The following is a 27,370-nucleotide window of genomic DNA, read 5'->3' on the forward strand; positions in this document are numbered from 1 at the left end:
AAACTGTTTCCATCTGCAAAAAGGTCCCACTGTGAAAATGGTATAGTAAAATCCTGTGTTGACTTTACCATAACATGAAACAAAGGATTGTTACTTGGGCCTTAAACTGGAGAAAGATTAATTCTCTTATCATCCAGTGAGCAGTACCAGGGGTTCATTAGATGCCTGGATAGAACACCTGCAGCCATTTACTTATTCACTAGACATCTCCTCACGATAGCAACTGAAGAAATGGAGAGTGAGGCGGAGAGAACTGATGGCAGAGGGGAAATTCTCTCCGATGAGACAGGCCTCCACGAGAGCTCTGGGCCTTCTGCACCAATGATCATTGCAAGCAGCGAGCGTGGGGAGAAGGCGATGAGGAGGATGGGATGGAGGCGGTAGGTGATGGAGAGATGTGCTCAGGGAAGCTGTTACATGCTCTGCTGAGCTGGGTCGTACCTTCCTCTGCGAATGTTCCTTTGCAAGCCGAAGAGAGAAAAGGAAAGAGAGAGGAGGAGCAGGGGTTAGCAGATAACTTCAGCTGTACATCTTGGCCTGACTGCCTTCAGTCTTCGAGCCACATGCTATGGTTGGTAATGCAAACTAGCCTAACATGCAATTTCTTCTTACCATCCAGGACAGCTTTTGTGCAGAGATCCAATTACCATCATCCTTGGAGAACTCCATTAGATCATGTAGCTCCTGTCAGAACTTAAAGGGAGGCTGGAAATATCCCAAAGAAGAGCACCTTCATTTCACTCTCCCCTGCAGCACATTCTCCGAGGCAAGTGGGCCTCACGTTCCTAGTCTGTGTTAGCCTGCATTTCTTCTGGAAACACCATATGTCAGTGTTGTTTGCTTGTTTTAAAGAAAGTTTACTTGCAATTGCACACCAGGAATACCACACGTAGAACTAGAGGGAATGTAGAAGCTGCCAGGGAAAAGGGATTTTCTGCAAGGCAGAGGTCCTCCATTTTCCTTATCCTTCCATTAAGTTCCCTCTGCTACTTTTTTCATTCCTTGTATCACCTTTCCCAACAGACGGTAAAAATAAACCAATGACGAAAGAACTCAAATTTTGCAACCAAAACAACATTCCAAATGCCTGGAACTCATGTGATTGGGGAAGCAAGAAAAGCTATTTGTGATTCCAGAACTGTTACAGACCGACGAAACCAAAGTGATTATTCTGTCTTTGCCAAAAATTGAAGGTGCTTTCCTCATCTTCATTCCTCAGACGTCTCCTTCCTTCCAGCCTCCCAAACAGTGGTACTGAGGAATTTATATTCCACCCCCCCCAGCCCCCGCCCCATTGCAACAGACCAACCCATACAACATGTCATACCAGCAATAAACCCTGCAGGGAGCAAGAGATCTTGGGTGGGGGGTCCAAGTGGGATACAGTTAACTTTATAGGATGTACCTCAAACTTTTGTTATGAGCAGAGTACCCAAAAGCAGCTTCTCCCACTTCTTATGCATTAAATATATTGGATGACACTTATATCATCTCCTACCAATAAGCTGAGAATAGTGGAAGTATAGTTTAAGACTGGGTTTTACAAGGCTGCTTTGGAGGATGGAATAGATATTTAAGGACTATTGTTCCCCACTCCACCTCCATGCCAATGTCCCCATCACCATCAGTATCTGATTCATGCAGTCCCCGGTCAGGCACTCCTTCATTCATGCAAGTGTCAATCCATGCGAAACATAACAGGAAGCCTGATGTGGATCAGAGAGGAACAGTAGCCAACCCCAGCCAGTCTGCAGCTCTCCCCATTTCTCTCCCATTTCTGCTTCTCTTTCCCAAGCTGAATTGCTTCTCCTGCCAAATAGTTCTTCTCCTCACTAAGCCAAGAGTATTAACCAAACTTCATGAAGTAAAAACTAAATGGCACTTTTACCCAAGGCCAAAAAAAAAAAAAAAAGCCCTCAAGATCCTTGGACCCACTTCTTTCACCGTGATTCTACAACCAAATCACATAGATGAAACTGAAGGCAGTCCATTCGTTAAACTGACAGTTGGAAAGAGGACATGTATGACCCAATTCAAAGCAATGTCAATTATAAATACAACAAGAATAGAAAAGGTTCTGGCTGAACTTTCATAAACCATTAATATCTAGGAAACTGGTGTCTGTGTGTGGGGGGGAAGTAACGAGAACACTTTGTAGTCCCCTTCCAGCTATGCTTCTCAATCGTATGTTCAAGGTGAGAAGAAGGAGAAATCCTGTTTTAACTGTTGTGGGACCAGAAAGCTAGCAAAATCATCTTAAGAGGAGAAGAAATTGTATGACAAATTTGCAACAATACTAGCCAATCCTTGCAAGTAGATCACTATGAAATACTTCCAGTTGAGTTTCCTGTTGCTCTCTCTAATCCCACTAGGAAGTATCCTAAAACTTACCATATTTTCTTTTTATTAGTGGAAAAAACAGTGCAATGCAGTTTTAATATATCACACTTCTGAACTTTTTGTTCCAATATAACTTCTCGTGATAAGGACTAGAATTTACCACATTTAAGCAAATACCATTTTTGTATTTTCCTCACCTCTATCCTCAGATATGTTAAATACAGACACTCACCACAAGAGGGTGGCTTTGGTCTGTGTATCAAGCACCATACATGCCTAGAAATACAACTAAATATCAGTTTGGGTCTCCTGAATACTGTGCACCTTTTATCTCTCTTCACCTTTTTCAGATCTATAGCTCAGCTTGTCACATTATCCTACAGCAGCCAATCCTTATTTTCTGAAGTGGATTCAGACTATTGACCAACATCTTATTTCCATGATGACCAACATCTTATTTGCATATACCTTCCTTTGCCATCCTTCTCCATCCACTGATGGTTCCTTCTGGTGATTCTCAATACTAATTTCAAATTAAAATGCAGTAAAGACTCAATCCAACAGACAAGCCTGCTCCCTGTTTCCAGTCCAGGCATGTAGTCAGACATAGCTAGCTCAAGAATATCCATGCTTTTCTTGTACTATCATGAGAAAATTTTGCATCATGAAAACAAGCTTGCCAATACTGCTTTTGTTGCATGACACCTTTAGTACAGGTAGTCCCTGACTTACAACTATAATTGAGGCTGGAATTTCAGCCAGGAGTCATTGCATTATATGACCAGATCTGGTTGTTGTTTTTTTTACTCTTTTTGCATTGGTCATTAAGTGAATGCTGTGATCATTAAGCAAATGCGGCTGTCACTAAGCAAATCCATTTTCCCCAATGGGTGCTTCTTTTGCTGGAAACTAGAAATAAATGACAGAAATCAGCAAAAAAAGTCACAAACCATGGTCATGTGACTGGGGGATGGTGCAAACAGTTACAAAGATGAACTGGTTGTCATGCATTCAAAACTCCAATCACAGGGCTGCGGGGATGAGTGCAGCTTTGTAATGTTAAAATGAGTCATAAGTAGCTCTGGGAAAGCCCACTGAAATTTCAAATAGACATTAAGTGGACAATTGTAAGACAAGGACTATCTGTGGAATACTCGTATGACTCCACTCTGAAGAGGATCCTCCCCTTCAGCCCAAAACTAAGTTGGGGATGGATGGGCCATATCTGGGCTCAATTCCCCTTTACACAAATAAATGCCACTGCAAAAGGCACCTGGAGTACATGCAACAGAGAGGAAGTCCTCAAGACAATCTAGCCCAAGGGCACAGCAATTTGAGAAGCACAATATGTGCATATTGACGCTGCTTACTTAAATCCCCATCCGGTACCACCAAGAACAATAGCAGCCACCAAGATGGCTCCAGCAATGGAGCCAATAATGATGTTGGTACCACTGGGACCTGTGGAGAAAGAGGGGACAAAAAATTAACTGTGTTACAATGGTTTGTGTTCTTGATATGCAGCACAATGGGCAGAACTTAGTTGTACAACAGGACTATCCTAATTTAATCATTACAGTGAAAACATATAAAACTTCTGGAAATCAGAAAAAGGGATTGTTTTTAAATAGGAAAATAGGAACAGGGGAATATTAGAACAGTTCCCAAGAAGTAAAGAAGGAGGGAGAAAAGAAGGCTATTTGAATAGTACATTGCCACGTCAAACTCATCTTGCAATGTATATTGCAAGTTTCTCCAGTCCTGGAAGATTCTTGTGTTCCTCACTCCTTTTCTCAGAAAAATCAGGAAATAGCAGGACAGATAAAGGGGTTGATCCAAAATGGAAAATGGCTGAAGGGCTTTCGGATAGAATAAAGTTTCTGCAAGGAACCTTTTTGATTACTTATTTAATTAGTTGAGTGTTCTGGCTGTCTGCAAAGTAGTTCCTTCCCACAGACTTACCCTTGTATTTTTCTGTTTCCCCAGTCGGCTTAGGCTCTGGGATAGGATCGTAGACACTGCAGTCTTTTCCTGTCCAATCTGAATAGCAGATGCACTGGCCCTCATTGCTGCAGACCTGTAATTAAGCAGGAGGTGTTTTGTGCGGCTCCTCAAACCCATTCCCGTGGCCTTTTTCCAGAAACCTGTATGTGTTCGCTTGAGCTGTACCATTACACAATGAGATGACAAAAATGAAGCTTTCAAGAGAAAAATAGAAAATCTCACAATGCTCCAAAAATAATTTGATATTGTTTAATACTGCTGAAGAATGGCTGTTTTGCAATGGAATAATCATTCCGTTTTATGTTGGCATCCCATATTACTGTAGATGGATGTTAACTACATGTAATTATTAAATGATAATGGGCTTTTTCTATGACCCGTCTTTACTTGCCAACTTGTGGCAATATGGGTGGCTAACAAATAAATAAATAAATTTCAGGAATATTTAAGAAAGACATGCTCCTATTCTGAGTATTCCTATTTTTTCCTTAATATTTAATCCAGAAGGAAATAAAGCCAAGAAATAAATGCAGATGGCACAATGTTGGCATTTATATAGATCTTACTTGGCAAAATAGTTGCTAAATGATACATTTCTTTCCCTTTGTTGCATTATTATTAAATGGAAACACAACTTTATTTATAATTTTTACCCCATGGTCGAAGCAGATCTGGCCACCCCAGCTGCCTGGGCAGATACTGAAGTTAAAGGCAGAGACAGGTAGGCATTTGTGATCAAGACACAACATGTTGGGTCCACAGGGTGTCCCGTCTTCTACGTAGCTCAGATCTGTGCCATCCACTAGTTGCACATGGCCACCCCTGGAAAAAAGCTTCATTGAGTGAAGGAATATTTCAATGTCCTTTTTGTTCATGACAACATTGGTGAAGGAAGAAAAGATAACAGGCACTTTTTAAAAATAGCCCCCTTTATTCTATTGCCTTATATTTACATCTCTGATGCTTTCAGGATTGTGACTGGCAGAAGGACATTCCCCAAAATTATTTGGAAACTTATTCTATGGTGGGAGGGGATCAATCTGCAGCCCAGAACATTCCTATTTTAATCTCTCCAGTTCTCCAGCAAGTTGGCATGAATGAAGAAGGTGGGTCTTAAAGCGCAAGACCCTCCACTTACCGGCAATCAATATATCTCTTCTGGTGATAGAATGTCATTGTTGTGATCTCGCCTAGTAATTCACCAATACGTGGAGATCCTGTCGCATTGGCACAGAGAAGATATCCACACAATACATCCCTAATTGGAATGGGAGGAAAGAACCATAACATACTTTTAAAAAGACTGGCTTCTGACTGATCTCACCTAGTAATTCACCAATACGTGGAGATCCTGTCACATTGGCACAGAGAAAATATCCACACAATACATTCCTAATTGGAATGGGAGGACAGAACCATAACATAACATAACATAACATAACATAACATAACATAACATAACATAACATATCAGCTTATTGTTTGTGGCTTTCTAGTGAATTCCCCATTAGGTGTGATTCAGTATACTATGGGAAAGGATATTATGGAAAAGGGAGAAATCTCAGATTACTCACTGCTTGACACAGGGCATCCAGCGGCTCCCCTCATGCCCACAGTTCCCACGCTCAGTGCCTTCAACATTGAGCTTCTCATAGCAAAACCTTTCAGCTGAAGCTTGATTTACAGGAAGGAAAGTGAGAAAGAGAATAAAAGCAAGCCAAAGAGCATAATAATCATGGATTTCACACACTGAATATGGAAGAATATTCTATATTTGATAATGAAAGAATAAATTCTATCACTAGGTCAGCAATTATGCTGGTGCATGGAGAAGCTTAGGAAGGAACTCAGTTAATTAAATAATTTCTTTATTATACATTTGGATGTTTTCTACTGACCTAGCTTTTTGATGCATAACATTGGACAACTCCAAAAGTGCTTAAGATTTTTAAAACATTATTTTCAAGTAAAAGATTTCTATCCTTAAAAAGTGAAATGTGTAAACAATGCCAAGAAAAGAAATGAGAATGTTCATGCTATGCCTTGTGCAAACCTGGTCTATGGGGCTTTGTGTTAACATTTGAGGGTTTAAACTTTCAGAATTGAAAAGCCAGATTCATTACTTGGAATGATTTATAAGGTTCATTTTGCTATCTAAGATGAAAACTCTTTGTTTTTTATTACATTTCAAACCATCCCAAGTCTTTTCAGTTTAAAGAACTGAGTAAAAATTGCTTCAGTAAATAATGGATAAATGATACTTCTATGGTGCCAAATCAAGTTCCTGTCTTTCTCTCCTAATTGGCAGTATGAAGACATCATCTTAGCTATAGCTATAGCCAGGCTGGATTGTCTGGAATCATGAGCCAATTTGGGTGGATAAGAAGGCAGATTATCCAGTAATCCCTAAGGATTGGTGATGATGTGGATGGTATTTGTTTTGTCTTCTCCTCCCTCCCCCCCATCTTTTTCTTCCTATTCTTCTGTTCTGCTATTTTTGTGTTCATGGTATGTACCCTCTTCTGTTTAAATTCATCTTCAACATTTCCAGATACTCTAATTGCTGTATTTTATTCAATCTGTCATAATCTGAGACCCTTCAGATATTGTAAGTTAAAACTAGCTCCTGTCATCTCCTGATGAATGGTAGGAATTGATATCCAATTCATCGGGAAGTTATTGGGTTCTGGAAGAAGCCTTATCAAGGCAAAGTAGATGTCATTGAAATAATCGTCCTTCCTCTGTATATGCATAGGTGTTTTAAATTAGATTATTGGTGGAATATGTAGAAATTCCAGTTTTCTATAAAGCACAATGTACATACATGATGTTAAATATGGTAAATACACAAATAGTCAGATTCATTTATCTTCTTGGCTATATTTCTGTTCGTAGTTAAAATGGTTGGCAGAAGTTGAAATAAGCAAAGGTAATGGTGAATATCTCTGGCGCAGGCAAAGAACAAGGTTAGGATCTTCCAAGATTACAGTTCAGCTAGGAATGTCTGAGTTAATTCAGAATAAAGCAACAATGCATACCAGTGCCAATTTCAATTAGCCAAACTGAGGGACCCAAATTGTTAACTTCAAATTACAGTAAGTCCATTAAAATTATATCTACAGCTGTGGCATGGTTATGGACTTTTTCTTTAATTACTTCCATAGTATTCATTAAGCAGCAGGGAAAATTTAGGACCTTCTCCCCTTGTATGTAACTGCAATATAAATAAGCTCTGACAACTCTTTTTTTGCTTTGTAGTCACGATATGGTCTTCATTTAATCCACAGCCCCTATTCTACAGTTCTGGTATTTAAGCTGTACTTTCCATCATATCCTAATTTTCTTTTTTCTTTTTTTTTGCCACATATACAAATGACACACTTAACAACCAGGTGTGGAATCAGTGAAGTTCCTTTTGGTCACTTCAGAACTATGCACATACAACACATGCACACAAATACACAAAATCCCTATCCATGGCCACTGTCCTCCATGGCTATTCTGGTCTGAGTAGTTAGTATCTTTTCCAGTAACCACTAGATACAAAAGAACAAAATGGATTTTAATACACTCAATTAAATTATAAGTGGAATTTCACTGTAAGGGAAATTAATGGGAAAAGAAGCACAAAATGAGCATATGTTCCTAAAAAAGAAGTACTCAACACACAATTGCAAACAATTCTAGTAGTCTGGAAGTCAAGAAAGTATGTTAGGAAAGCTAAAACTCAGAACATGCTGAGGTGAATGAAGAAGTCTGAGAACAAAAAAAAAGTTTCTTTAGCTATGATAAGAAAAATGAATCAACAGACGAGTTGCCCATCTGACTTCATCTTCTCCAACAAGAAGGTATATTTTGACCCAGAAAATTGTGAAGAGCAGAATGAAGAGGCAGGACTGAGGCATGAGATTGATGAAAGTACAGTCTGGCATTATTCATTACTTTGCATTAAATCTCCAGGACCAGATGAATTGCATCCTAGGTTATTAAAGAAACTTACTGAGGGTCTGGCCAATCCATTATCTTTGAGAGATCTTGGTGAAGTGCCATATGGCTGGAAAAGAGCATGTTTTGCTTCAAGAAGGAGGAGAAAGATTACATAAGTCATTCTAAGACTAATATAGGAGAGTTTAAAGCGGACAATAAAATAATGAATTTGTGAGCACTTTTAAAACTGTGATAATTACTTATTTTTCTTGCCAGATAAATCTCACTTTTATTGGGTAAATTCGTAAGTGTTTTGGGTAATGCTGCAGAGTTAATTTACTTTTATTTCAGCAAAGTACCTGACAAAGTACTCCATGGCATTTAATTAACAAACTAGTAAACCACAGTATGGATGAAATGGCAATTAAGTGCATAGAAGACTGCTCATCAATGATATCTCACGAAAATAGAAAGACGTATTTTGTAAGACCAGTCTTGGGCCCTGTACTATATTTTTATTTATCAAGGGATGAAGAGGAGATGCTGATCAAATTGCACAAAATTGGGAAACTGTCATAGAAGACAGAAATAAAATTCAAAATAATCTTGACAGCATAAAGAAATTGCTGAAAATAAGAATATGAGACTTAATGCATATTAAGTTAGGAAACAAAACTTAATGCATATTAAGTTAGGAAGCATAGCTATAGAATGTTGAATATTAGTATTTACTAGAGTGATAATTGATTGTAATCGAAATGTGAATATGCAGTATAATGTTAGTGCGGCCCACCAAAAAGAAAAAAGTAAATGCAGTTTTAGGTTGTATCTACTAACATATAGTTTCCAAGTAATAACAATCAAAGCTCCACTTTATTCTGCAGCATTGGCCAAACCCCACCTTAAATGTTATGTTTGATTCTGGATACCACACTTTAAGAAGGCTTCAGATAAACAGAAACAGGTTCATAAAAGCAGAGAGAGGATTAAAAGGGGACTAAAATTAACTCCCATGAAATGAAAACTGAAGGAACTGTACATGCTTAATCCTGAAAAGTGGAGCTGGGAGAGCATAAGATATCTCCTTTCAGGCTTCTGGTTTGCAATCGCGGTGTCCGTGGACGTGTGGGGAGATCGCTCTCTCCGCCGTCCGGTTTTTCTCCCTATGGGGGACCCGAAAAAGGGTTGAAAGTCACCCTGGAGGGGCAACGAGCATGAAGAGGACCCCCGATTGATTGTGGAAGGACATCAGCCCTTCCATTTGATCTGGGGCAGCTCTTCGGACTGACGGGCAAAAGATCGGCCATTAATATGACCGATCACTAAGCTGCTACCAGCCGAGGCCAAAATCACTACCAAGTACAATGAAAGCACCGTGGAGGAATTGGGTGAGACCTTACCTTACCTTCTTTGTATCCCAAACACTTTCCTGTAAAAGCTTATTGAAATTCCTTCCCCCCCTTTAAAATGGCAGCGTTTGACTACCTTGGGGAAATAAACCCTTGAAAAGAACAACTAAAAATAACTAAAAGAACAACTAAGCAATTGGACTTGCACTTTCTTGATATTTGAGGTCCCAAAAAGTTCCTATTTCTACAGGGACCTATTACCTTATCTACTTGTTAAAAGTTGAAAAAGAATTTAAACTCAATAAAAGCCTAACTTGAATTTGGAAGAAGTTTCTAAATGCTATCGGGGATATCTTGTAGCAAAGCCTGGTACAGCAAATGAATACCTTTGACTGAGAGACCTCTTACAGCCTAGACTTGTCCTTGGTATTATCTAAAAGAGATAAGAAGCTGAAACAGATAGGCGGTGAAACTAACTTTTAGGAATAGTGGAGGTGAACATTCACTGACTCTTATTAAAAAATAGCCTCCACTAAAGGACTATCTTTAACCATCCTAGAAATGGAGGAATATCACCAACAAATTTCAGCTAATTATAAGCTTATACTTGAAAAAATTCTTGAAGCTACTGAGGTAATGAAATCCAGACTGAAAGATAAAGGTGCCAGCTTAAATCTACAAAATGAAACCTTGACTCTAACTAAAGAACTTACAACCCAAAAATCAACAGAAGTGGGAAAAAGCAATACTAAAACGGAGGATGCTAAAGATCAACAAGTACAGCATATTGAAAACTTACACAACCAAACAACAATCACAACATTGGATATGACTTTTTACTTAAACCAGATGAAACCTGAGGAAGAAGAAGACCAGACCGATTTGAAGACAAATATACCAAACCAAACATGGAGATTTGAACTACTAGGGCAACAATTTAATGATTATAAATGGGCCAGTTCCTTTGGAAAATTGGTAACTAGATGGTCTCCTTTGATTCAAGTAACATGTACAGGAATGAAGGGAGATTCATCTGAGGATTTAAAGGCACTGGTATGGAAGCCTGCTTGGCACAAAAAGAAAGCCAGAGTTAGATTTAAAAAATGGGATTTTTTGATTTATGATAGAAGAGCCTAAAGTCTCACTTAATGGGCTAAAGGGAGATCTTAAAAGGTATTAATTGGCTTAATATTTAGGATTTAGACTTATAAGGGAAATGAAAATTAGTGATTGGAACATAGTTTTGAATTATAATATAGAAAATGGACTGAGACAACAAAGGATATTTTATTAGTAAGTGGTGAGGTACTAGGATGAGAAATAGAACATGTTTATGAAATAAAATAAGAATGTATTTAAGTAAGTAAAATGTATATTTTAGATATGACAATTGTTATGTAGTGAAATAAAGGGAATTTGGGTTATCCGAAATCTAAATACTATGGATATTAAAGGTTAAATTGGAATATTGTAATTGAAAATTAGGTAAAATCTAAAAACAGTATATGGATATCTATAAGTAAAAATCTATTGATAAATGTTTTCATTGATCGTGCTATAACTAACTAGCTTAACTATGATATAGTAAATGTTAAGGGAATTTTTGGTGATGCAACCTGAGAGATGTACAAAAGATTTTGTTATTGAACTATTGATTACCCAATCACCATGCTGCTTTCTAAATATTTAAATGTAAAACCAATAAAATTTGTTTTTTTTAAAAAAAGATATCTCCTGTAAAATATTTAAAAATATGTCAGCAGGAGGGGAAAATTTGTTCTCTGTTCTTTCAGAATGCAGGACATGGAATAATGAATTAAAACCAAATGCTGATTAAATGTTAGGGGAAAAAACCTTAACAGTAAGGAACAGTTCGATAGTGAAACCAATTATCCAGAAAGGTGATAAGTTCCCATTCATTCCATCTGCTCATATGAAAGTGAGCCATCTAGTAGGAATGTTTTAATTTCTATACCTGCCCTGAGTAGGGAGTTGGCCTAAGTGGCCCTTCCCACATTACGATTTTCTAATCCCTTGAAATAATGCAAAGTTCATGCCTCTGGTTTCTTCATTTGGCACTGGAAAAATCAGAAAATGAATACAAGAAAGAATAAAAGTCAAGCATAGCTACTCAGAATGAAATTGCCTGGTATTACTGAAAACTAGGTCTACGGATGGATGAATTTTGAAGACAATGGGTTTCGTCTCATCCCAAACCCACCTCTCTTTCTCTAGATTAAATAGTTTGTGCGGTTTGTAAACAGTGATGGAAAAACAAACAAAATGCTGGTGTTTGCTGATAAGTGATTTGCTAGTAATGGGTGATTACAATCAGCCCTAGAAATGGCTATAGGGGCATCTCCTGTTCCCCTCACTCATTCATGCAATCCAAAGAAAGAAAGCTATCTCCAAAGAAAGCTGCTAGCAAAAAGCCTCCAGAACAGAGTTCAAGCAGTCTGCTTAGCAAACTGCTATATATAAACGAAGAGAATCAAACTGTACCTCAGTTAAGGAATAACAGAATGAATAGGTTTTCCCTAACCTGAGGACAATTCCATCTCCAGTACTGATATTATTGGATATCACTCAAATATTAAAGTGCCATTATATTTTATAAACACACCTACCAAGGTTTGTATTACTACTAGATGGCTGCAAAGAGATTCAAAAAAATCTTTTCTGCAGTATACTGGCTACTTAGATTTTGCAAATCAGTTATGATGATTCTTTTCTAAGAGTAAATAGCTACTTACCTCGCCCCCACAATGCATTGCACTGGCGGTCCCTGGTTTTACAACGGCCTCCATAACATCGGCCCTACAGAGCCAAAAATGGGACTTGTTAGAGGCTTGTGCAAGAACGACTCAGCTTGCATGTTTTACAGAGACGTGTATTACCCGTTGGGATCTGAGAATTCAGATGTGGCTTTAAAACTCTGCATTAACCTTTATTTATTTGTTTGTTTAAATAACTATTGAGAAACTTGCTCCTTGTTCAGTCTGATTTAATTAGAATTTTCCAAGGGTATTTCTTTTACTGGAATTGACAGATGGGTCCAATTGTAATTAAGCTTCCCCACCCATACTTCCTGAAATTCCAGGAATTTTAGTTATGAAACTGAGATACCAACTATTACCTGTTCATTGTCACAAAAGTAGCCATCCTGCTTGTGTACATTAGGTGGACACTACAGGGGAAAAAAAGAGAATTTATTTATTTATTTATTTATTTATTTATTTAATATTTATTTAATACTATTTCTATACTACCCTTCTCCCGAAGGACTCAGGGCGGTGAACAGGGCAAGAATAAAAATACAGATTACAAAAGTTAAGACAAGATTAAATAAATGCCCACATACTAAAATACATCTTTAAAACTCAATAAAATAACCATAACAACCCCCCCCCAATCCCTTCATCAGGCCAGGCCAGCTTGTTCAAAAAAGTATGTTTTTAGCTCGCGGCGAAAGGAGCGAAGGTCAGGCGCCGTCCGGAGCTCAACCGGTAGCTGATTCCATAGCTCCGGGGCGCCCACAGAGAAGGCTCTCCCCCTGGGGGCCACCAGTCGACATTCTCTGACCGGTGGCACCCTGAGGAGGCCCTCTCTGTGGGAACGCACAGGGCGGAGGGAAGTCGATGCCGGCAGCAGGTGTTCCCTCAGGTACTCCGGACCCCTGCCATGTAGGGCTTTGAATACCATTACTAGTACCTTGAATTATATCAGAAAGGACAAAATATAGATAAATACAACTCAGGAAAACTGGTAAAAAGCTCTTTTCCCTAACTTACTACTCCCCAGATGTACTAGCTATCATTCCATAATCCTCAGTCAACATGACTCATATTTAGAGCATCAGGTTAGGAAGGCTAGAAAAGGTAGGGACCCATTTTAAATGAATATACTTTCAAGCCAATGTTATCCACAACATCTCTTTCTTAGAAATTTAAATTCTAGATAAAACTTTTCAATAATGAAGACTGCGTGCCATCAGTTGTTGTGCACAGAAACCACCAAAACATGGGTGTCTTGACCAGGGCTTTTTTTCTCATAGAACGCTCAGAACGGAGTTCCGGCACCTTTTTTGGATGGAACCTTATAGGGTAGGCAAGGCAGGTTGTATAACATGTGTGAGTTCCGGCACCTTTTTCTTTTACAATAAAACCACTGGTCTTGACTAGTGGATTAAAATGCTATCCCTCCCCCCAATCTACTTGTAAATCACATTACTTATAATTCCCCAAACTTACCTGACTGGAGTCCCCAGTACAAGTTTCTGGGATATCACATTCATTCACAGCTTCTCGGCAAGTTACACCCCGTGGCTCATACTTCATGGTAGAAAATGGAAGAAAAATAAAAGTGGAGTTTAATATTAGCTGGCAAGGGAAAAACAAAACAATATGTCAGATGAGGTCTTTCTCTAACTTTATCTCTTTTTTCTACTGTCAGTGCAGGAAAAGAGGAGAACCAAATTATCCGTAGCACCATGCAAGGAGCAGCAGAGTTTACTGCTCTACATAATCCTAGTTTCATCATTTTTCTCCTTGCAGCAAAAGGAAAAAGAAAGCATGTCTCAGCATTTTACCAAATCCATCCACAAAGTTGTGCTGTAAATATTAAATGTGCACAGACATACATGCATGGGCTTCCATCCATGAGTTGGGAATATGTGACATTGTGAGACTGCTGAAATTAGGCAGGCGAAGATTTGCTCAAGGGGGTGATTGAACCCAATTTACCCCCTCACCCCCATGATTTATGTAAACTATAATGCTTTTAGCTGTTCAGAAATATTTTGTAGAAAATGTTACACATCTGAGCCATCTCAAAATATGTGCACTGACACCGAGTACCAAATTGTGGCCTGGCCTGATTACAGTTTGCTTTACGTAGGCAGCATTGACGTGCAAGCACAGATGATGCCTTGCTGCATAACTCCCAAGAAAGGAAGCTTTGCTTAAAACTGGTGAGAGATGGACACAGAATCAAGGGATAAAGGTCTCATTCCAACTTGTTTACCTTGCACTCTCGACAACACAACCCATCACTGCACATGGCATCGTGTGTAAGGGTACATTTCTTGCAACAGTTTCCTCCACTTTTGGAACACTCCTTTGAGAAAAGAAAAACAATAGATTTAATATTGCTTAGAATTTTCGATCAAAGTTGAAATAAGAAAAGTACAGCTTCAGGTTTTTTTATATCTTAACTAACATTGTTTTAGAGATTTTGGTTTTATTTTCAAACTCACCACCACCATATGAATACAGTAGGAGTATGAAGTTTCCAATATGAAAACTTGAATTTGCAAGTTTTCTTAACATATGTTGCTTTATTTTGCAAATTATGCAGATTTAATCAATTCTCAAAAAAGCTCTTTTTTCCTTTTACCAGTTGAGATAACTATATTGTTTATAACATCAATTTCCCTAATGTTTGTTGCTAGTTTTTACTAACATTTTCTTTTGGGACACATATCTCATGAACAAGATGATGTTTGTTCTTGTGGATTTTGAACAACACTAAAGCAAAACAAAAAGATGTTGGTTGAATCTATCCAGCATTAATGTCGGGTTTATCCCAACTTTTATGGATCATGACATTCTGAGGAAAAAGAAAATAGTCTTTTGATAAGAGAGCTGTTGGGGCTCTGATTCTGAACTACTCCAGTCCCTGATAAAATAAAAGACATTCTTCAGCATGCATAAAACAGAATTCAGAATTCAAAGCCTGGCAAAATTGAAAATAATATTACTAGTAGTCAGATGGCACCTTTTTTTAGCCCCAGTTGTTGCTTACCGCAAAGGACCCACAGTCACATTCTTCTCCTGCTTCAACAAATCCATTACCACATTCAGGAGGGTCAAGGAGCTGTGTTAAGGAGATATTGGTAAAGGAATTGGAATCATTAGAATGTTCCATGACATCATTTAATAACATTTTCTTCTACATCACTCATTTGCACTTGAAAATGGAGATGAAGAAACTCTCTTGAAATTTCTTCTTTTTATGTTTCCATTTTGGGACAGGGTAGATTTGAGAAATCAACAATGAAAGTGAAAGTATTTTTTTAAAGGTAAACATCAATTTCTTAAAATAAATTCTTCTACTGTTTTACCAATTGACATCTAATATGGGACCATAATTTAAGCAAACTGAACTCAGAATGACACTATACTGTTTATGAAAAAATGCTATTCAGAATTATGACATAACAGCAAGGTGAAGGAATTTTGGGAGTTAATGTGCCATATATTCATTGGGAACCAATTTGTTATAGTACTTCATAAATGCCTAAAATGATGATATCCTTCCTGAAGTGGAGCAGAAGTTAAGAGAAATTGCTTCTCCTTCAATATCTTCTCCTTCAATATGCCCGATAGTTCTCTTCCAAAAGATGTATTAATTTATTGGCTTATTCTGGGCAAGGTAGGCACAATACCATTCAAGCAAAGCCGTTGCACCAATGAGGTTTTAAAAGTTGGGGATCTTGGTCTTTGGAATATAAAACTGTCAACATTACTCCTATTTAGTTTTGCTACAACCTTGATCTTAATCTACAGGATTGTTCTATCCTGATTGAAAATATAGGAAATAGTACAAACTATTTTCCCTCTAAATCAGGGGTGTCAAACTCAATTTCATTGAGGGCTGCATTAGCATTGCGGTTGCCCTCAGGGGACCAGGTGGGTATGGCCAGGGTGGGCGTGGCCTACTGGGTGGGTGTGGCTAGAGTGCGTATGGCCTACTGGGTGGGCATGGCCAGCTCTACATCATTCGCATCAAGGGTGCCTCTGGGGGCCTAGGCAGGAGTGGGACAGATCTGAGGGTCTCTGGCAGGAGGGTCTCTGGGCCAGGGTCAAGGCTGTGGGGGCCGTTCCCTCACTGTTTCCAGGATGGCTTCGCGGGCCTCATGAAACCACTTCGTAGGCCAGATCCGGCCCCCGGGCCTTGTGTTTGACGTGTCTGATCTAAAGGAACAGCAAAAGGTGCTGAAATGACTTTGAATTCTGGGGTCTTTGATTAATTAAGAAAGAACTCATAGCTTCATTATGATCTGGCCTAATATTTAGTACTGTAGAACAAAGACTGCCCTAATTTAAAGATCTTTATGGAACACTTTGATTATGTTTGGGAAGGAAGAAAAATCCTATGTCTCTCTGGGATGGAAAGGGTTTGCTTATTTCTGAGACTGGATCACCAAACACTGTATGAGCATGCTTAGAATGTCCTTTTAAAATCTTGATGCTTCTGGGTGAGACAGGGACCATAGACATGTGTAGGAAATCACTTACTGTACTTTTTTACTTTTAAAAAAAAGGCATGAATGAGGTTAAGATTGCTTGCCATTTCAGTTATTTATTCAGTTTACATCAACCAGCATAAGGAATGTGACTAAGAAACTGAAAGTTTTTAAATTGCTTTCTTACTGAACAAAGAACTCCTAAAAGTATAACATTGGCAGAGAAAGATGATTTTTGAAAACTGTACTGAAAACAGTAAAAAAGGAAACTTGGGGATATATGTTCAGTATTTGTTTTTATATACTAGAGAGAATAAAATTGATAGATTTTAGATATATTAATTGATAGATTAATATACACATATATTAATTTAATAATTGTATGAAAACATGACTCTGGGCAGCTAAGAATCAAAACAAAATAAAAACAGAATGAAAACAAAACAAATAATAAAAACACCACCACACTATTTAAATATTCAGATGACATTAATATAGATAAGGATGATCTATGTTAATCTTTGTTAATACAACTAAGAAATGGTGATATATTTGAATAAATCTATCTTTAAATGTAAAGTCATTCAATGCTTTTCATTATTAATATGGTATTAAAAGCACAACAAAAACAAGGGAGAAGAAATTTGACTGAATTTTAAAATTATATAACACACATTTTGAAATATTTCCTGGGTTGTATTTATAAATAGTTGATGACATATGCCTCCAAAACAGTAAGTTAAAATTTATATGATTAAATGGGATGTAAAAAATATAGTAATTTGATAAGCAGCAATGGGAATTTCAATTAAAGAAAAGCATAATATTTACAACAAGTATCTTACACATGATGTACAATGTTTATTGTTTTTTTAATAGAAGTTTTATTGATTTTTTGGTTTTACATCCAGGTATTTATGAAGCAATATGGTGGTTGGGTAGTTAAAAGTAAACAGTAGTAAATAACAAAGTCATTTGTAGATAGGTCAAGTTACATCAACATGAATTCCCTCTCCAATTCCCTTAGTTATAATAACATAGTCAAATTAAATTCGGCTTCAAACCGGAGATGAGCACCGCCCCCTAGAGTCGGAAACGACTAGCACGCATGTGCGGGGGAACCTTTACCTTTACCTTTAATCAGTTAGAACAATTTTCAATATATTTTCACATATACATATCCATGTCCTGTTTTTAAGTTTTACTTAATTGGAATAAGATATTCCGAACTAGCCTATAATATATAAAAGAAAACTTAATTTCCGGGTAGCCCATATTTCCCCCATTTTGTTATATTATAGTTATCCTGTCTAAAATACATATATTGTTAATTTCAGTGCATTCTGGTGTTGTAGTTATTGGTTGGTTGAAGTCTTGGTGTACTGTATTGGAAGGCCTTTGGCAGCCTCCATCTTAGTATTGTTTCCTTCAACTTCTGTTGCTTGTTGGATTGTAGGTTTTATAGTTGAAATCAATGTTTGGGCATCAGGGCTCTCAGTAGATTGTACTTGTACTTTAAAGTCCCCTGTTTTCTTGTTAAATTCCTCATCCTCTATTCATTTTTGGATTGTCCGTTCATCAATTGAAGTAAGAGTCTCATTTGGTGAGTTTGTGCTGTCAGATTTGTCTTTAACTCTGGCTTTTATTTCTGCAGTCATTGCCAAAATTGTATGAGTTCATAGTGATGGAATATATTCTTCCATTTTTTAGTATTTTACAGATAGGCCTTTAGTGGAGGCTATTTTAATAAAAGTCAATAAATGTCCACTTCCACTATTCCTAAAAGTTGTTTTCAGTGCCAGGTGTTCCCAATTTTTAACTTTAAAGATAATGTCAAGGACAAATCTGTTACAGCCAAATCTCAGAGTAAAAAAAGGTTTACTTGCTATACCAGGTTTTGCCACAAGATGTCCTTAATAGCATGTACACTCTTTTTGCAGACTAATATAATATGTCTTTTATCCAATTAATTCTTTTAGTAGTAAAGAGTAGTAAGTCCCCGTAAAAATAAGCAATAAAAAACCTTTTAGTGGCCCAAAAATTTCAGAGGTACAAATAAGGTTGCTTAGTTATTTAGCTAAATCATTTGATTTCTTTTGAGGGTTTAAGGTTGTAAATCCCCAAGTAAGCAGTCACCGATCTTTCAAGAAGGGGGAAAAAGATTTTCAAGAAAGTCCCACAGGAAAGTAATTAGGGAAGTAAGAAGGGTAAGGTCTCACCCAAATCCTCCAGATTGCTTTGTTGTGCTTGGTAGTGATTTTGGCTTTCGGCAGAGAACAGCTTAACATGGCCGATCTCTTCTTCTTCAGGACAGAGCAGTAACTCCGGATCAAACAGAGGGCTGCCGCCCTTCCGTGATCACAGAGAGAGTCTCCTCATGGCGGTCGCCCCTCCAGGATGACTTTTAACCCTTTACAGGGTCCTCCGAGGGAGGAAGACCAGACCACAGGGGGAGAGCTTCTCCCGGAACGTCCACCAGCACCGCAAGCACAAACCAGAAGCCTACGATGTTTATTGTTGATATATTATTCCAATACTGATTGCTACAATGAAAGCTTATTCTCTAACATTTGTTAGAATTTTAATGACCAGGTCAGATTTTTTTTTAATATTTGGTGGCATTGTTATAAAGCTCAGCAATTGCTAAACTTTATATTCCCACAAAATAGATCAAGTTAACATTGATAAGTGCTGTAAAGATACTTTACACTTCCTGCTGGAAAGAATGTACATAGCTAATTAAGCCAAAGAATGGCTAATTAATTGGTGGAAATATGCCTTGACATTTCAAATAACTTTGCATCTCAGAAGTAAATCTTATACAAAAACTAATTTTATACACAGGCTTTTAGAACATTCAAAATGTGGGTTTCTTTTTAGCAAAGACTTAGTCTTTTATAAGGTCTGTTAAATCAGAATAAATCTTTAATATCTTAAATATAATTTATTGTAACTTTTAATCATATTTTATGATTAGCATATAATTGATTATTGCTGTTGACATTTATATATTGCTTGGATTTTAGCAATGGCCTTCAGTTTTCCATGCAACATTATATATTCAGTTGCTTAAAACCAATTAATAAAATACTGAAAATGTTATCTTAAATCAAGTATATTCAAGAGAAGCCTTATACTAAGTCAGCCCTGCATTTTTATGAAAGTCACTCAAGCTTACCTACAGCAGAGACATGTAAAATGCATTGGCTGAAGCCTATGCAACACCTGTTGATGACAAGTCTTCAAAAAATAAATGGGGCTTAGATGGGAGAGTGACGAAAAAATCACAAAACTGCAGAGCAGTTTGGGAAAGTGAAAAAAAAACTCCAAATTACAAATTACTTTCATATTTTCGTCAAGAAAACAATTATGAAGTGCAATGTCATTTGATTGTTGCCTTTTTTCTAAAAAAATTGACCTTTTCAACAATTCCGCGGGGTCCACTGAGAAGTAGTATCACCTATTAAAGTTCCATAATTACATATGGTCCTACCTTATCTAAATCTCTTGCTGATATTCTGATCACAAAACAAGAATTTCGTTTAACTATAGTTCCAGGAATTGCAAACACATAAGATATGGAAAATGTTGTCTGGAAGTAATTCTTATTTACAATTGTGATCAAGTGAAAGTGTTTTAATATTACCTTCAAAGGCTTGTTAAAGAGACAGCTTCCTCCTCCTTCAGCCAGAAACTGATTGAATTCATCAACACTGCAGCGTGAAAATTTCCGTGGCAGGTAGTATCTGTGTTATTAGGAAGAGAGCCAATAGAAGATCAAAAACCAATGAAATGTCAAAGGAGGTAAAAAAATTTCTTGGTACGGAGACTTCCAATGAAAAATGGATGTTCCTGAACAGGGGGATAACATTACAGCTGAATTGGCAGCTGAAAGCTGGATCTGAGCTACTGAAAACTCTCCAGAGAAAGAAGAGATTGTGAGATTGCCCATACATACTCCAGATAGCTGTTACTGGTGTGTGGGCAGCAGGAACCAATGTTTCTGTGGTCACTTGTGTGTTATGCAATTATAAGTCAAGGGAGTTCATCAGGCTCACAATATTGCCTTTAAGGACTTTAAGTTTGACCAATCTTCATTTCTTAATCAATTCTGGATTATTTTTTACTGTTTTTTTAAATATTGAGAACTCTTGGTACGGCACAGAGGTTTCATGGAATTCATTTGGTGGTCTCTTTCAATCCAAAGAATTTTAAAATATGAATTTAAAGACTCAGAAAAATTCTTTTTTGGAGTAAGTAGGAAAAGGGGGATTAGAGCATTGATTTTGGAAAGTTATAAACATATTGAAGATCTAGATAGAGGTGAAATAAGATTTCTAAATGTATGTACTACTAATGCTCTTGTGTCTGTGAAATTTAGTTGAGCAAAATGGTGCATCACAGGGCAAAACTTTTTCAACTTACTTACAAATTTAACATACAAAATGCCAGGACACATTATTCCCACGGGAATTAAATTTTGGCAAGTTCTTGCAATTTCAGCACACTGGCACTGTACTGCTGTACAGTCACGATACTCATTTGCAACATTCTCTGACACTTTCCCACAAGTCAATGGGCAAGGGTGGGAAGTTTGCAAGGAGAAAGTCAAAGAGGATCATGTGACTGTGGTTGATGGTAGGAATGTGGCAGCAGATTTGGTCTTGCAACTTCCTGCCTGGGAAATTTGCAGACAGAAAGTCAATAAGGAACCCCTCTGTCTTGTCTCCTATACCTGCCCAATATCTATCAATCCCTCTGCACTCATGAATATATCTAAAAGAATGACCCAACAGGTCACAGATTGTCTAGTTAATTATATAAATCCTTTCCATGAGAAACTGATTTTTTTAAATTCTAACAATATAAACATGGTAAGAGGGGACTTTGAAGTTTGAACATTAGAGGGATCAGAAGATATTAAAGATTGCATGAAAATGAGAAATATCTAAATTACTCGCCAAGAATGGAACAAAATATTTTAACAGATTTATTTAAGGTTGTTTGGGAATAATGGACTCAAATTACTTTAAAAATATTGACTATTATACATAAACAGATTGTAAATGATATTGTGGAAGAGAAATGAGTTTTACTAGATAAGACTAAAACTGATTTAAATATGAATCTGGAAATGACAAATTACAACAATGATAGGGAAGGAGATGAAATCCTGAATGTACAAATGAAAGGAAATTCTGTGATAAAAGAGAAAGCAAAAATGAAAAAATCAAACTCTTAAGAAAGAGATCTATTAAATTTCAAAGTTTTCTAAGAAGAGACAAAAATAATGAACACCCCCCCCCAGTTCTAGGACGTTATTTGAGGGGACTAAAAACTAAAAATGTACAAAATCAGGGGAAGGAATATTGTCATGGGCTAGGATTCAGATTCAGACTCTGACAATGTTGCTCCAGCTGAGTCTATAGGTTGTTAGCCTCAGAAACCTTCAAGCCAAGATTCATCTGAAGAGGCTGAGCAATCACATGAATCTCCTGATCAGTTGGAGCAGTCAAAGGGTGAGGCATGACCCCCAAGCCCCAAGGGCTTGACATAGGCAGTGGCCAGTGGACCAAAGCCCGGGAATGAGGCTTTTCACTAGGTAAAGGACAAAGCCTGAGTAATTTATTTATTTATTTATTTTATTACATTTATATACCGCCCTTTCCCGAAGGACTCAGGGCAGTTTACAGGGTGATTAAAAAACCAAAATACAAAAGTTAAAAACAAATTAAAAAAATTATATTAGTCCCTACATAAATAAAACCCCAGTTAAAATAAGATTAATCCTCAGCCTGGGCCAGAGAGCTCGAAGAGCCAGGTCTTCAGGCCCCGGTGGAATGAACGGAGGTCGGGGGCAGTCCTCAGCTCCACTGGCAGCTGGTTCCAAAGGGCAGGCGCACCCACTGAGAAGGCCCTATCCCTGGGTGTTACCCACCGGCAATTTCTTACCGGTGGCACCCTGAGAAGACCCTCCCTGTGGGAGCGCACTGGACGAAGGGAACTTGATGCCGGCAGCAGGTGTTCCCTCAGATATCCTGGACCCAAGCCATTTAGGGCTTTAATGTCATCACCAGCACCTTGAATCTCACCCGGAGGGCAACCGGAAGCCAATGCAGCTCACGGAGTAGAGGTGTTACATGGGAGTATCGGGAAACCCCCATCACAACTCGCGCGGCCGCATTCTGCACCAGCTGAAGCCTCCGAGTGGTCCTCAAGGGCAGCCCCATGTAGACAGCGTTGCAGTAGTCTAAACGGGAGGTCACGAGTGCATGAGTGACTGTGCGTAGGGCATTTCGGTCCAGATAGGGTCGCAACTGGCGCACCAGGCGAACCTGGGCAAAAGCCCCCCTGGTCACGGCTCCTATATGGTCTTCAAAGTTGAGTCGTGAATCCAGGAGATCGCCCAAGTTGCGAGCCCTATCAATGGGGGGTAACACCTCACCCTCCATCGTTAGAGATGGAATAGTCTGGTTGACCCGAGATGCCGGTATGCACAGCCACTCAGTCTTGGCGGGATTGAGACGAAGCCTGTTTCTCCCCATCCAGACCTGGACCGCCTCCAGGCACCGGGACATCATGGCGAGGGCATTGCTGGGTTGGTTCGGGGTGGAAAGAAAAAGTTGGGTATCATCAGCGTACTGATGATACCCCACCCTGAAACCACGAATGATCTTACCCAGCGGCTTCATATAGATGTTGAACAGGAGGGGCAAGAGAACCGACCCCTGAGGAACTCCACAAATGAGAGGCCTCGGGGCGGATCTCTGCCCTCCCGTCAACACTGACTGTGAACGGCCCAGGAGATAGGAGGAGAACCACCGTAAAATGGTGCCTCCCACTCCCAACCCCCTGAGACGCCGCAGTAGGATACCATGGTCGATGGTATCAAAAGCCGCGGAGAGATCTGCACATAGTTTTATGTATCTACTTTCCCTTTAATCTTTGTTGTAAACAACCATTTGGATTTTTAATTTGTGATAATTATTCCGCTGTAACTTATTTCTGAACCTTTGACTTTTGGACTGGCTGTCTACCTGACTCAGTACTCTTGATTCTTGGAATGATGTTGGATTACTCTATTGCTGCTTGAACTTCAAAGTGATTTATTCAGGCAAGCTCTCTTTGCATAGACCCTGATTTACAATCTGGCCAACTGTTTAACTACTTATCTCCATAGCAACTGCCTGCATGTGTCTGTCTGCAAACAGAAACAGAACAAATATGAAGTAGGTTTATTGATCAAGGTTAAAATAGATGCACTGTCTGAAGATCATTAATTGACTTTTGCTAACTAGGACTAAATGAAGAGATTTTAAGGTTCTGTTTTCAAATAATAGATATGGGAAAAATAATTTATTTTGTATTTTATGTAATTTAAGCAATGTTAATAAAACTTATGTATTTTAAGTAATATTAATAAAAAGATGTGTCTTTTCTGCATCCAGGAAAAGCATGAGAGCTGGCTGGGTGGCTTTAGGTCAGTTAATATCTCTCAACCAAACTAACCTCACAATGTGGCTGTGGGGAAAATATGAGGAAGAAATATTATATGTTTGTCACCTTGACAAGATAAAATTAATGGATTTTTCACTTACTATGATTGGATAATGAGGTTTGTGGGATTTCTTTATAGATAAAACATGAGAAGGAAAACAGGTATTATAAAGTGTGTTTTTGGATTAAGTTTAAAACAGATATACTGGTATTTTGGGTAACTCTCAATGGACTTTTGCTGATTAGGATCCTCATCTCTTAATAATTTCTGGAACTAATTTTTTACTGTTTTTTAAATATTAAAAACCCCTGGAACACCAAGTTTCATGATATTCATAGGGTGAATCCCCTTCAATCCATAGCGAAATATTTTTTAAATTCAAACAAATCAGGGGGAAAAATTGAAGATATTTTGAAGATATGAAGTAATACCATTCTGGATAAATGGCTGTCCAATCTGTTTTAAAAAGTGATGGAGCACCCATAACTTCTGGAGGCAAGCCATTCTGATTAATTGCTCTCGCAGTTAGGAAATTTCTCCTTAGTTCTAGGTTGCTGCTCTCCTTGATTAGTTTCCATCCATTGTTTCTTGTCTTGCTTTCAGGTGCTTTGGAGAATAGGTTGACCTCCTTTTCTCCGTGATAACCCATCAAATATTGGAAGACTGCTATTGTGTCATTCATAGTCCTTCTCCTTAGATTAGACAAATCTAGATCCTGCAACCATTCATCGTACATTTACCTTCCAGTCCCCTAATCAACTTTGTTGCTCTTCTCTGCACTCTTTCTAGAATCTCAACATCCTTTTTGCATCGTGGTAACTAAAACAGGATGCATCATTCCAAGTGTGGTCTTACCAAGGCAGTATAAAATAGTACTAACACATCACTTGATTCTGATTTGTTGATGCAGTCTAGGACTACATTGGGGGGTTTTGGCAGCTGCAGCAATGCTGGCTTATATTTCAGTGGTTGTGCACTAGGAATCCTAGTTTCCTTTGATAGTTATTTACTGTTATTTACAGTTAAGAGAAGATGGTGATTTGTTAAAACATTTTTATTTACCTTATATTTTTATATTTATATTTTTATATTTATATTTTATATTTTATATATTTTTTTTCCTTTTTTCTGCTCTACTTATATTTTTTTCTTTTCTCTTGCACTTTAATTTTTTTTATCTTTTATTTTAATTTTTTGTAGTTTCTATTAGTTTTTATCTGTATGGCTGTAATATCTAATAAAAATTATTTAAAAAGTTTTCTAAGCTTATTTATGTTAGATGCAAGATCTAACATAAAAAGTGGAAAGTATAAAAAGTATAAAAAGTGGAAAGAGGGACACATAACTAAGGCAGAATATCAGCAAATAGCCCGTGCCTGCAAAGATGAAGTGAGGAAAGCTAAGGCTCAAAATGAACTAAGGCTATAAAAAAAAGCTTATTGTAAAAAACAAGAAAAAAGTTAAGGAAATGATTGGTCCATTAGTGGGTGAAAGTGACAAGAAGGTGACAAGCAACAGGGAGAAAGCAGAACTATTTAACTCGTTTTTTGCATCTGTCTTTACACAAAGGGAAAAAACAGTCCAACCTATCAAAAACAATGCCATAAAAAACAGAAGAGAAAGCCAAGTTAAGATAGGCAAAAAAATGGTAAGTGAGCACCTGCCCAGCCTAGATGAGTTCAAATCACCAGGACCAGATGGATTATACCCCAAGGTTCTCAAAGAATTGGCAGATGTGATCTCAGAACCACTGAACTATATTTTTCAAAGATCCTGGAGCACTGGGGAACTACCAGAAGACTGAAAAAGAGCCAATATAGTTCCCATCTTCAAAAAAGGGAAAAAAATAGATCCAGGAAACTACAGACCTATCAGCCTGACCTCAATACCTGGGAAGATTCTGGAAAAGATAATCAAACAACAAATCAGCAAACACCTTGATGCGAACTAAAAGCCAACATGGGTTTGTCAAAAACAGATCATGCCAGACAAATCTTATTGCATTCTTTGACCAAGTGACAAAATTAATGGATCAGAGGAATGCTGTGGATACAATTTACTTGGACTTCAGTAAGGCATTTGATAAAGTAGATCACAACCTTCTACTTGATAAGATAGAAAAATGTGGATTAGACAGCATCACCACCAGATGGATTTGTAGCTCATTGACCAGCCATACTCAGTGTCTGATCCTCAATGGAACTGCATCTACATGGAGGAAAGTATGTAGTGGGGTGCCCCAGGGCTTTGTTCTGGGCCCAGTGCTCTTCAATATCTTCATCAATGATTTGGATCAGGGGATAGATGGGGAACTCATCAAATTTGCAGACAACACCAACCTGGCAGGAATAGCCAATGCTCCAGAAGATAGGTTTAAGATACAGGAGGATCTGGACAGACTTGAACAATGGGCACTATCTAACAAAATGAAATTTAATGGTGAAAAAAGTAAGGTTCTATATTTAGGCAAGAAAAACCAAATGTACAGATATGGTATAGGGGGTACGTTGCTCAATAGTAGTAACTGTGAGAGGGATCTTGGAGTTCTAGTGGACAATCACTTAAATATGAGCCAGCAGTCTGCTGCAGCTGCCAAAAAAGCCAACACAGTGCTAGCCTGCATTAATAGAGGGATAGAATCAAGATCACATGAAGTATTAATACCACTTTACAATGCCTTGGTAAGACCACACTTGGAATACTGCACTCAGTTTTGGTCACCACGATGTAAAAAAGATGTTGAGACTCTAGAAAGAGTGCAGAGAAGAGCAACAAAGATGACTAGGGGACTGGAGGCTAAAACATATGAAGAACGGCTGCTGGAATTGGGTATGTGTAGTTTAATGAAGAGAAGGACGAGGGGTGACATGATAGCAGTGTTCCAATATCTCAGGGGCTGCCACAAAGAAGAGTGAGTCAAACTATTCTCCAAAGCGCCTGAAGGCAGGACAAGAAGCAATGGATGGAAGCTAACCAAAGAGAGAATCAACCTAGAACTAAGGAGAA

At 38.0% G+C, this 27,370-nt stretch overlaps 1 protein-coding gene across 1 annotated transcript in view; it reads right to left on the reverse strand.

The window, feature by feature from the left end:
* Window positions 1-3,706: 3,706 nt before the first annotated feature.
* Window positions 3,707-27,370, reverse strand: part of ADAM11 (ADAM metallopeptidase domain 11) — a gene marked incomplete at its 3' end in the record, with an annotated part of 97,261 nt that continues 73,597 nt past the window's right edge. Inside the window, exons 15-25 of the mRNA XM_083378515.1 lie at window positions 20,513-20,612; window positions 15,423-15,494; window positions 14,643-14,735; window positions 13,871-13,951; window positions 12,757-12,807; window positions 12,374-12,437; window positions 5,919-6,018; window positions 5,483-5,602; window positions 4,998-5,166; window positions 4,303-4,417; window positions 3,707-3,801 (exon numbers count right to left, since the gene is read on the reverse strand). Coding sequence (XP_083234641.1) covers window positions 3,707-3,801; window positions 4,303-4,417; window positions 4,998-5,166; window positions 5,483-5,602; window positions 5,919-6,018; window positions 12,374-12,437; window positions 12,757-12,807; window positions 13,871-13,951; window positions 14,643-14,735; window positions 15,423-15,494; window positions 20,513-20,612 — 1,060 coding nt within the window. The remainder of the gene's footprint in view (window positions 3,802-4,302; window positions 4,418-4,997; window positions 5,167-5,482; window positions 5,603-5,918; window positions 6,019-12,373; window positions 12,438-12,756; window positions 12,808-13,870; window positions 13,952-14,642; window positions 14,736-15,422; window positions 15,495-20,512; window positions 20,613-27,370) is intronic.

This window comes from Vipera ursinii (assembly GCF_947247035.1).
Source record: "Vipera ursinii genome assembly, chromosome: Z".
In the NCBI taxonomy this organism is placed as follows: domain Eukaryota; kingdom Metazoa; phylum Chordata; class Lepidosauria; order Squamata; family Viperidae; genus Vipera; species Vipera ursinii.